Raw genomic sequence first — 12,768 nt, 5'->3', positions numbered from 1 at the left:
GTTTAAAAGTAAAATAAAATTTTTAAAAAAGTGAAAGCACGAAGAAGTCAAGTGATTCCCTTAGAGGGCATGGAGCACGTCAAGAGGACATCAGTAACTAAACTCTGACCCCTGCCTCAGCTGTTGCTCCAGCTAGAGAGTATTCTATCAGTTTCTTATGTTGTTAGCTGGCCCATTTTTTCCAGATTGCTTATGGGTTTTGTACATCTTAATGAATTAGCACTACACAAATGTTTGTAAAACAATTTGGCTTAGCATAGATTTGTTTGCTTCAAGAAAATGGGGATGGATTGTTTTTTATAAATTACAAAAATAATGCATGAATGTTGCCCCAAAGACAATATGGAGAAACTAAAAAGAGGAAAATAAAGATTACCTATAATGTCATAGAGAGAGATAACAATGGCTCACATTTTAGTATACACTGTACCCAACATTTTTTATGTATATAGTCAGCCATAATACAACTACACTTATATATATATATACTTAGGATCATAATATACAGATATTTTGTAACCTAATTTTTCCTCTCAAAATAAATCCTAAAAATTTTTCCAGGTCAGTAATATCGATCTGCACCATCATTTTAAAAGATCACAGTGTTTCATTGTATTCATACTTTTTTTATACTTTAACTAACCAATCTCCTATTGTTGACATTTAAATTTTTGCTTAATATTTTTGTAATGTCTAAACAATGCTTCAGTGAGTATCTTTGCACAGTTGCCTGATATTTCTTTGAGAAAAAACACCTGAAATAGACTTTTGTGTTGAGACATAAATATTTTTAAAGCTTTTGTAGACATTGCCTTATTGCTTCTAGAACTTTGACACATTTATGCTTTCATCACCAGGGTTTGATAATGTGACAAAAAGGAGCCTTTTTAGTACTTTTTTTCTTCTTTTTTTAGCTCTACAGTTTGGGGAGAAGAAACGCAAGAAAGGAGCTTCGTTCCAAATGGTTGCATCTCTGCATAAAGTAATTTTTAATTGTATCTATTCATATATTAGCTGCTTCACAATCTGCATATATTACTTATTTGTAATTTTACATCTTCTTATGAAGATAAAGTATCTGAAGTTAACCAAGTTGGAAAAGTTGAATATTATCTTGGTATTTATGGATTTTAGTGGACAATGTTTATCTCCTACTTAGATCCTGTTTATCAGTCTGGCACTCATTTTACCACTGATGGAAGTATAGGCTCATAACAACTCACAGTTGCCAGAATGGGAAGCTAAGTAATCTCCTTCCCTGCCTCTCAAGACTTTGGTCCCTCCCTTGCCTCAAGGAGATACCAACTGTAGTATAATTGGTGCATTTATGTTCAGAGCTTTTGCAGGACTCAGACTAAACTGAGTCCATGCCATTGCTTTTTTCTTCCCCTCCCCTGCTTGGCTTCCCTCCTTCTCCAGATAAATCTCTTGAACCAGAAGCTCCACCTCAGATTCTGCTTCCAGATGAAGATAAAATTTTTACAGACAGAATACTTGAGAAACAATTTCTTTCTTCAAGTTATTTTATTGCCCTTCCATAAATTATTGTTACCAAATTGCTACCAAACAGGTAGATATGATTCACAACAGAACAGTTAGATAAATATTGACTTGTCATAGGAAGAAAATAATGTATTTTGGTAAGCAGGGAAAAATGTTGAATTCATTATTTCTTTGTTGGTTTGTATCTGATTAAGATTAAACTGATCATTGTGGAGACTCTTGTGAGGTGGATTGGACTTTTTAGTGATTTCTAAGTGATTTTGTGTTGATTTATGTTCTCCATTTTAGGAAAACCTAAATAAATTAATGACTAAGCTGAAATCAACTGCACCTCATTTTGTGAGATGCATAAATCCCAATGTGAACAAAACACCAGGTAAGTAAATTTTTTTGTAATCCTTTGATTTAAGCTATGTTGAATGTCTTTCAAAGAAGCATTCAGCAGTCTCTTTTATATAAGGGTAGATTTTAATAAAGAAAACTAAAATAAGTTAAAAGTGAGTTTTTCAAAACTTCCTCAAGATTGCCTTTGAATTAAGATTCAGGTGGACATGCAGAAGGATTTCACAAAGCAGACTCAATTGGGTAACGCTAGAATACTTGATATTATCATTTAAATTCCTCCTTGAATTTCATGCTAAAATGTGGATGAGCTTCTATGCCATTGTCTACAAGGGCAAAGTATAAAAAAAAGGAATTGAATAATCAATTAGGGGATTAAGGTGGATATTTCAGCAAAAAGGAAATCATTTGGTCTAAATTATCTAAATTGACCATAAAGAGAGATTCTAAATCTATTTCTAATTGTTAAGAACTCCCTCTAGTCTTGCTTCATCATACTACTATCTTTCCTTTCCTTAATAGTACCCATCTCTTTAGTTATGTACTCCTGGGCAGTAGATACTTTTTTAAAAATGTTTTATTTTTTCTCCTATTTTATTGAGATATAATTAACACGCAATGCTTATAAATTTAGGGTATACAGCATAATGGTTTGCCTTGTATACATTATGAAATGTTTATAGGTTTAATTAACATCCATCATGTCTTATAGATTTCAAAACAAAGAGAAAAACATTTCCTTGTGATGAGAACTCTTAGGATTTACTCTCTTAATAATGTTCAGTATACCATACTGCAGTGTTAACTGTAGTCATCATGGTGCACATTCCACCCCTAAGACTTATTTATGTTAAAAATGGAAGCTCACACCTTTTGATGACCTTTCATCCAATTTCCCCTCCCCTCCCCTACTTCCGGTAACCACAAAATTGAATCTCTTTTTTTATGCATTTGTTTGTTTGTTTTTTAAAGATTCCATGTATAAGTGAGTGATATTTTCACCATAAGCTTCTTTGCTATTAACACCTTTGTGCAAGCATTTTTGCAGCAAACTTTCACCTACAGGACCAATTAGCCATCAAGCAATTTTGTCATAAAAGATAAAACAACAACAAAAAAAAGAGGGACATTAAAAGAATATAATTAAACATGAAAAATGAATAATAAAATTAAAAACATTGTATTGTGAAATATGAAATATTTGAATTACTTAAAATGTATGTAGATCCATGGCAATGCTGCAAGCATAGCTGATTTTACTTTGTGGGTTGAACCTAACCATTTATCTTCCAAGTCTTTGTTCATAGTTCATTATACATTTTTTTTGGCTTGTTGATTCATCTTTTTGTTCTGCACTACACTTGTTATTTTTTGCAAAAATGTCTTCCCTCAGTGAGAGAGGTGTCACTAAATACAAGTACTAAAATAGATGTTTGTAACTGAGCTTTGTGTCATGTTGTGAAAGCGTTCCACACTACTATTTGCTCTTGGCATATTGTCACATGTCTGTTGGTAGATGTTCCAGGTTCTATGGAAAATGTGGGTTCCACTCTGCACTGTGGAGGCCCTCGGCCTCTTTCAGATTCATGGAATATGAGAATGAGAGTGCTGTGCCAATGGAGAAATGAAACCAAACTGTCAGCCAGTTGAAACCAGTTATTTTATCTTTTATGGCAAAATTGCTGCATGGCCAATTAGTTATACAATGAAAACACCAGTGGGAGGAATGCTTTCAGGAAAGACATTTAGGATGAAAATATCTAGAATCATAAATGAGATCATATGGTATTTGTCTTTCTCTGGCTTATTTTGTTTAGCATAATGACCTCAAGGTCCTTTTATGTTTTCATACATGGGAGGATATCTTCCTTTTATATGGCTGAATAATATTCCATTGTACATATATACCACATCTCTTTTAGCTGTTCATCCATCAAGGGACACTTAAGTTGTTTCTGTTTCTTGGCTTTTGTAGTGGACACTTTTTAATGAGTGGATAGTGCTGGGGTGAGGTCATGAGATAGGTAGGTGGTGGTGAATTATTTATGTTTTAATTAACAAAGCAAAGTTTTTACAGATATTAATTACAGGGATTGCTTTCCTTACTTCTTGGATTTGAATATTCCCAGCCTTCTCTTTTGAATTACTGGCTTTTATGGAGCTTGGTTGGAGGCTGTCAGCCTCGAAGCTGTGTATGTAACAAGCACTTACTGTCTTCGGAGCGCTAATCATCCTTGGATTAGGTAGCCAGATGTTGCTGATCCTGATTTCTGAGGTTCTGCAAAACCTTGCATTTTTATTAACATCCTGTAATTAAGACCCCAATCTTGACAGTCTGTGACCTGTTTGGGGAAAGTGTGATGCTAAACAATGATGCTGCAGTTTGAGTTTTTGCAATGCAAACACTTCATGTTCACTCATGCTGTATGTTTTTTGCCTTATTGTTTCTCATCAGCTGGGTTTCTGAATGCATCTAGGGACACTGCTTCCATCTAGCAAGGAATCTAATTAGCTGCCTCTATTTTGAAGCAATTCTGTTACCTATTAGAGTTGGCTCCCATCGAGCCAGCTCTGATATCAGCAGGGTATTTTTTTTTTTAATTCTTAAGACAAAGTCATAAGAAAAGCTTCATGATCTAATCAGAACAGTTCTTCATATGTCCTTAAAGGGAATAAGCATGCCTGCTGCTATTATGTCACAGAACTCGGCTTTCGCTCCTTCTCACAGATGATCTGTTTCTGTCTGTGACAGGGATGGGAGTACAGGACTATGGATGTATGTCCTACCGCTTATTTCTGTGACCCTGGACAGAAGCAGAAAATCATCTCATTCCCATTTTCCTTATAACATTCTAGCAGGTCTTTGTTAGGAGAGTGCCATTTGGCTTCTTCCAGATGTCTTACTGAGAGCCAGATACAATGGCTTATTGGTTGGCTTTTCAAAGGCTTCTATCAGAGACTGCAGCTGCAGCTCTAGTGGGCTTCATCTCAGGAACAAAGGGGTACTAGGAGAAGGCTTATACTTTAGAACACAACTTAAGTTTTCTCAAGATCACCAGAAGAGAATGTAGGCTGGGTGTGGCCAGTTCTTCCCAAATGCGAAACAGTAAACAGAATTTTGTGGCTGTGCTTACCTTCCCCTTTCTTTGCATTCTCCCTTCTTGTAATCCCTTCCCCTTCCTACTTGGAGGTGCCAGTTCTCTTTTGTGTTTTATCCCCACTCTAGTTGATTTTTGACTGGCAAATGGATATTATACCGGCCATTTACATTAGGACAAAAATGTATTTTTTCACCTTCTAGGAGTATTTGCTTATATAATCTTGACTAACCGTGAACTAAAGGATTCATCCCAGGTAAATCCTACCTAGAGACTGCTAGGTCTACATTATAGGTGGGGACTTTGAGAGCCATCAGGCTGACCTACATTATAGGTGGGGACTTTGAGAGCCATCAGGCTGACAGTGAATGAGTCCTTTTAACTATCAAGTAGAGAACACCAGATTCAGACTCTTTTAACCCACGATGCAGCAACTAGGACAAAATCTAGGGTAACCATCATTTTAGACATGGACTCATGGTGAACCTCTTTCTTCAGGTGTAATGGACCCTTATTTGGTTCTACAGCAGCTGCGCTGTAATGGTGTCTTAGAAGGGATCACGATATGCCGTGAAGGTTTTCCACACCGACTGCTGTATGCTGATTTTAAGCAAAGGTAAACATACATCCTGGGATTCAAGAAGCCTGGAGCATTTCTTTTTCCCCCTTCTCTTTCTGAGTGCTTAGGCATGCATTGTTTGTTTGGTGGATATCCTCCAGACTACAGATCGATGTGTTTTGGTGGTGGTGAGATATATGATGACAGAGTTCCATTATTATTTCCCCTTAAATCCAACATCCATGTAGCTGTAATATCCTTAAATCTCTATTACTGGATAATAGACCCACATATAGAAGAAATATATAGAGAAGAACGATACAGAGGCTGAATTGAATCTCTGAAATGTTGTTGGTACTTAATCGTAGCTGCCATCCAAGCGGGCTGTTTCTTTCCTAGCAGAGCCTGTGAAAGGCAGAAAGCCAGCAGGGTATGCGGCAGGAGGCAAGAGAGGTATTTTTGCTTTCTATTTCCTGAATTCTCAAAGTGTCAATTATAAGTCATCAAGCTAATTTGAGCAAAGTATAGTAGAGTAGAAAGAGTACCTGTGTCAGTATTAAGAAGCATATTTCTAGCTCTCCACCAACTCACCATTACTACGAGGAAATCCTGGGAAAGTTCTTTAATGTCTCTGCTTCTCAGTGTCCTTATCTGTACTTAGAGACACTTAAGCCTGTCTCTTTGTCTTTCCTCTGATCCCTACTCCACTCTCCCGCTCCTTCCTCTTGAGCATAAAATCAAGTGAGGTGGTCTTGACAGCACTATGAAAAGTATAAACTATTATACCAAAGGAAAGAATTATTGCTTGTATCCTCATTATTATTGCCAAGAGTTTTGTGAAAATTGAACATATTGATAGGAGAGGTGGAAGTTTATATATATATAGACACACTTCCCTTTGCCTTACTTGTCCAAATTATTCTTTATATGCACCCCTGACCTCAGGATTTATTCTTTACTTAAATTAGGTACTACATTCTGAACCCAAGGGTGTTTCCAAAGAGCAAATTTGCAAGCAACAGAAAAGCAGCTGAAGAATTACTTGACTCCTTAGAGATAGACCATACCCAGTACCGCTTTGGAATCACTAAGGTAACCAGAGAACCACAAAGAATGCATTTGGAAAAGAGTGGGAGGAAAATCTGTATATCTGAAAATACCCATGAAAATGCAATTATAAGGCTTTTACAGCTCTTGTGACCACAAATAATACAAATAGAACTCTGTTGAGAGTGAAAACTTTGGCTATGTTGAGAGAGAAAATTTGAAAGTCAATGCTTTTTGAAACTTAGCCTTGATTACATTGTTTTGCTCTATCATTTTTATATATTTATTTTTAATTGGAGGATAATTGCTTTACAATATTGTGTTGGTTTCTGCCATATATCAACATGAATTGGCCATAGGTATATGCATGAGATGGTTAGGTAGTATCACTCAATGGACATGAATTTGAGCAAACTCTGGGAGATAGTGAAGGACAGAGAAGCCTGGTGTGCTACAAGTCCATGGGGTTGCAAAGAGTCAGACACGACTTAGTGACTGAACACACACATATATATGTCCCCTCCTTCTTGAACCTCTCTCCCACCTCCTACCCCATCGCACCCCTCTAGGTTGTCTCAGGGCACAGGATTTGAACTTCCTGCATCATACAGCAAGTTTCCCTTGGCTATCTAATTTTACCTATGGTAAAGTATATGTTTAAGTGCTACTCTCTCAATTCAGCCCACCCTCTCCTGCCCTGACTGCATCCACAAATCTGTTCTCTCTGCATCTCCTTTGCTGCCCTGCTGTAGGTTCATCAGTTCTATCTTTCTAGATTCCATATATATGCGTTAATATACTATATTTGTCTATCTCTTTCTGACTTAACTTCACCCTGTATAATAGGCTCTAAGTTCATACACCTCATTAGAACTGAGTCAAATACATTCCTTTTTATGTCTGAGTAATATTCCCTTGTGTACAACTTCTTTATTAATCTCTCTGTCAATGGACATCTAGGTTGCTTCCATGTTCTAGCTATTGTAAATAGTGCTGCGATGAACATTGGGATACATGTGTCTTCTTCAATTATGGTTTTCTCAGGGAATATGACCAGTAGTGGGATTGCTGGGCTATATGATAATTTCATTTCTAGTTTTTTAAGGACTTTCCATTCTGTTCTCCATAGTGGCTGTATCAATTTTCATTCCCACCCCAAAAGAGGGCTCCCTTTTCTCCATACCCTTTCCAGCACATATTGTTGGTAGATTTTTTAATGATGGCCTTGATTATATTTAGTAATACATCTTTATAATTACTTATCTAAGCAAGTTTGTGCCAAGATATAAAATAATTAATCAACTTTAGGGTGATAAAAAATGTTTATATACATCAGAGCTAGACAAAATTGAATCAACTTACTGGAGATAACTGCCTGTCTGCATGTGAACAGATTCATCCATAAGTATGCTCTCAGGAAATTAATTCTGAAAGACTGCCTGAGTAACTAAAAACAGTAAAATCAACCCTACTATCCAAAACGTTAGTCCAAAGCTAATTTCCTTAAATTTGATTCACTAAATTCTGCTTCATCTTGGAGATTTTGGCAGATCCACATATTTTGGGAAACCGCTAACACATTTGGTTTTCACCTGACAGTGTCAGGGTGTTTCTAATGACATCTATGTGTTAAGTTGCTTTAGTTATGTTTGACTCTTGTGACCCCGTGGACTGTAGCCTGCCAGCCTCCTCTGTCCATGGAGTTCTCCAGGCAAGAATACTGGAATGGGTTGCTATTTCCTTCTGGGGATCTTTCTGACCTAGGGATCAAACCCGAGTCTCCTGTGTCTCCTGCATTGCAGGCAGATTCTTTACTGCTGAGCCACTGGGAAAGCCATAAAAGGGCCAGGTTATTTAAAGGAGAATTGGAGGATGTATGATAAAGAGCTTACAGAAAAAGAAATCTGTTGGACATGCTTATAAAATGTTACTCAACTCCTACATTTTGAGTACCTGTTTCTGCTGATTTTTACTCCTGGTACCTTGCTTCCTTGTATGTTTAGTTATTTTTGTTGTGTACTGCTTACCTAGGCTAGGACTATTATGAGTTGAGGGGCTTCCCAGGTAGCACTAGTGGTAAAGAATCCACCTGCCAATGCAGAAAACTTGAGTTTGGTCCCTGGGTTGGGAAGATCCCTTGGAGAAGAGCACGGCTACCCACTCCAATATTTTTGCCTAGAGAATCCTATGGACAGAGAAGCCTGGTGGTCCATAGGGTCACAAAGAATCCAACATGACTGAAGTGACTCAGCACACAACATAAATTGAGAGCCTCCTGAAGCACAAAATCTGAGGCAGCACTCACTTGTGGTGTAAGTACTGACTTGTACAACCCTGAAAGTGAGTGCTGCCTTAACATTTGTGCTTTAAGTACCTCACTCACCTCATCCTGACCCTTACTAATGATTCTTAAAAAAAAAAAATTATGTGTATTTTTTTTTATCGTCTAAGATGAAGGTGACTTTCTCTAGAGCAGTTGTCAGCAAACTATGGCCTAAGGGCCATATCAATGGCCTATTTTTTATATGGCCCCCTTGCTAAAAATGATTTGGCATTTTTAAAGAGGAAGAAAAATGAAAAAAGAGGAGGAGGCACAGGTAGAGGAGGTGGGGAGAAGGGAGGGAGTGGATGTGGGAGTAGAGGTTCTACAGAGACTGAGTATGGCCTGCAAAGCCTAAAAATTTTCACTATCTGGCACTTTACAGATAAAGTGTGCAGACCCCTGCCTGGGCCTAGCTTCAAATTAAAACCAAGTTCCTTAAACAACCTAGACATAGCTAATAGATTGGGAGGAGGACAGTCTAAGTTCTTAAGGAACTAATACAACCACAGGATTAAATGAAGTTTTTTGCTTTGGCAAGCTTTAGGTTTATAAAACCAAACTTTCTAGAATGTACATTTTACACATTATGAAAAATTAACAAGAAATAGAACTGATCATCAAATACATTAGTTGCTCATATGGCCATTCAATAGACATTTACTGAATGCCCACTAGGACTGGAACTGACATCTGACATTTCTTTTAGGTGCTTTTAAAAGATGGCTCTCTGAGCAAACTGGAAGCCATGAGAGATGAGAGATTATCAAAAGTCTTCACATTGTTCCAAGCCAGAGTACGGGGAAAACTGATGCAAATCAAATTCCAAAGGATTCTGGAAGAGAGGTATGATATCCCACCCTGCACACCCACTGCTAGAGCAACAGTGTGCCTCAGTCTAGGCAACTTCTCACTGCCTTATAATGAGTCAGGGTAGAGAGCTCTGCCACCTTTGCTTAGTCTGGGACTTAATGTGAAATTTTTAAAATTATGGAACACCAAACAGAGCACAAACGGCTTTTATTACCCTAACTAAGAATAAGCATAATTCAGATATTTCTTGCATCGCTTCCAGTCTTCCCTTTGGAGGGATTCTTTATAGTTGGCAAAGTCTGGCTCTCTGAGAGTGGTGTGACTCATAATTCAAAACAGAAGCAGACCTAGAAGGGCTGGCAGGCATCTCACAGCCAACTCTGTGGGGAAATTTGCTGTAAAGCAGGTATGTTTTCTGACCACTTTACAGCGTCCCCTGGGTCAGAAACTGATTCTTGGTGACATGTAACCATAACTCTCTTACTTCAATTCAGGCAGGTTCACTAGGGACATTTATCACCACCTCTGGACACTGAGTGTAGGTTTTGTTAATCCTTTAATATAATTATGGAAAAGCAAGCTCCAAACAAAGGGATTTTGAGCAAGGGGTTCTGTGGTTGTCATATTTACTTTTTGCTGTAGATAGGTCCACAGGTCTTGGTATGATTTGCTTACTTGACAGTTGTTAATTCCTTCTGTTTCCCCAAAGAAGAGAGAAACCATTACATTATCAGAGATATCAGAGAGACGTCTCCTAAGAGTTTTCCATGACTCCCATATAGTATCCAACATGGTATGGGAGTTTATGAGAGTTCAGGGATCAGGAGATATGACTTCTGTTACAGGTTTTGTAAACTTGTATGAGACTCTTAATTTTCTCAGTTCACCTCCTTCACCTCTAAAATGAGGTATTTACTATCCATCCTATCTAAATGACTTTAGACATTTAACAAATGACTTTAAAAGAATTATTATGAAATATTTCAAACACAAAAAATAGAGAAAATACTATAATGTGTACTCATGGAGCTGTCATAAAAGTATATCCATTCCTAACGTTTTCTCTGCAACTCCTCACAACTTAAAAATAAATAAATTAATAGACAAAGTAGAAGCCTTTCATGTATTTCTTCCTTGATCCAGGTCCTATTCCTAGCTCCCCAGATCCTGAATTTGTGTTTGTCACTCTGTTTCATTCAAGTTTCACATATAAAACAGAAAAAAACCACAGTTATCAAGACGGTATGGTACTGGCACAAAGACAGAAATATTGATCAATGGAACAAAATAGAAAGCCCAGAGATAAATCCACGCACATATGGACACCTTATCTTTGACAAAGGAGACAAGAATATACAATGGATTAAAGACAATCTCTTTAACAAGTGGTGCTGGGAAAACTGGTCAACCACTTGTAAAAGAATGAAACTAGAACACTTTCTAACACCATACACAAAAATAAACTCAAAATGGATTAAAGATCTCAACATAAGACCAGAAACTATAAAAATCTTAGAGGAGAACATAGGCAAAACACTCTCCGACATACATCACAGCAGGATCCTCTATGACCCACCTCCCAGAATATTGGAAATAAAAGCAAAAATAAACAAGTGGGACCTAATTAAACTTAAAAGCTTCTGCACAACAAAGGAAACTATTAGCAAGGTGAAAAGGCAGCCTTCAGAATGGGAGAAAATAATAGCAAATGAAGCAACTGACAAAGAACTAATCTCAAAAATATACAAGCAACTCCTACAGCTCAACTCCAGAAAAATAAATGACCCAATCAAAAAATGGGCCAAAGAACTAAACAGACATTTCTCTAAAGAAGACATACAGATGGCTAACAAACACATGAAAAGATGCTCAACATCACTCATTATCAGAGAAATGCAAATCAAAACCACTATGAAGTACCATTTCACGCCAGTCAGAATGGCTGCGATCCAAAAGTCTACAAGCAATAAATGCTGGAGAGGGTGTGGAGAAAAGGGAATTCTCTTACACTGTCGGTGGGAATGCAAACTAGTACAGCCACTATGGAGAACAGTGTGGAGATTCCTTAAAAAACTGGAAATAGAACTGCCTTATAATCCAGCAATCCCACTGCTGGGCATACACACTGAGGAAACCAGAAGGGAAAGAGACACGTGCACCCCGATGTTCATCGCAGCACTGTTTATAATAGCCAGGACATGGAAGCAACCTAGATGTCCATCAGCAGATGAATGGATAAGAAAGCAGTGGTACATATACACAATGGAGTATTACTCAGCCATTAAAAAGAATACATTTGAATCAGTTCTAATGAGATGGATGAAACTGGAACCTATTATACAGAGTGAAGTAAGCCAGAAAGAAAAACACCAATACAGTATACTAACACATATATATGGAATTTAGAAAGATGGTAACAATAACCCTGTGTACGAGACAGCAAAAGAGACACTGATGTATAGATCAGTCTTATGGACTCTGTGGGAGAGGGAGAGGGTGGGGAGATTTGGGAGAATGGCATTGAAATATGTATAATATCATGTATGAAACGAGTCACCAGTCCAGGTTCGATGCACAATACTGGATGCTTGGGGCTGGTGCACTGGGACGACCCAGAGGGAGGGTATGGGGAGGGAGGAGGGAGGAGGGTTCAGGATGGGGAACACAGGTATACCTGTGGCGGATTCATTTCGATATTTGGCAAAACTAATACAATACTGTAAAGTTTAAAAATAAAATAAAATTTAAAAAAAAATAGAAAAAAAATAAAACAGAAAAAGATGTAACATTTTTCTGTAGTTACTCACAATATATTCTGAAAAATAAATAAACAGACACAGTTGAAGTCCCTTGTGTATTTCTCCCTTGATCCAAGTTCTACAGAGATATGCAGATATCCTTAAAAGTTTACATGATTCTGCAAGTTTTTAGTCTCCATGGAAACATTGTGTGTCTGTTATCTTAAAATTTGTTCTGTACACGCAGTACTAGTTTTGAAATTAGTTGATATTGATAAATCTACGGCTAGATTATTGATCTTAATTGTTGGACAATATTCTGTTGCATGAATATACTACAATTTATTT

At 37.3% G+C, this 12,768-nt stretch overlaps 1 protein-coding gene across 1 annotated transcript in view; it reads left to right on the top strand.

The window, feature by feature from the left end:
- The window catches only part of MYH15 (myosin heavy chain 15), a 157,552-nt gene that overhangs the window by 62,439 nt on the left and 82,345 nt on the right, over positions 1-12,768 (top strand). The window contains exons 17-21 of the mRNA XM_059887823.1: positions 915-982; positions 1,792-1,879; positions 5,442-5,559; positions 6,471-6,594; positions 9,579-9,715. Coding sequence (XP_059743806.1) covers positions 915-982; positions 1,792-1,879; positions 5,442-5,559; positions 6,471-6,594; positions 9,579-9,715 — 535 coding nt within the window. The remainder of the gene's footprint in view (positions 1-914; positions 983-1,791; positions 1,880-5,441; positions 5,560-6,470; positions 6,595-9,578; positions 9,716-12,768) is intronic.

Source organism: Bos taurus, chromosome 1 (assembly GCF_002263795.3).
Source record: "Bos taurus isolate L1 Dominette 01449 registration number 42190680 breed Hereford chromosome 1, ARS-UCD2.0, whole genome shotgun sequence".
NCBI classification, from domain to species: Eukaryota; Metazoa; Chordata; class Mammalia; order Artiodactyla; family Bovidae; genus Bos; species Bos taurus.
Note: the sequence above shows the minus strand (reverse complement) of the source record. Positions and strands in the feature narration are given on the sequence as shown.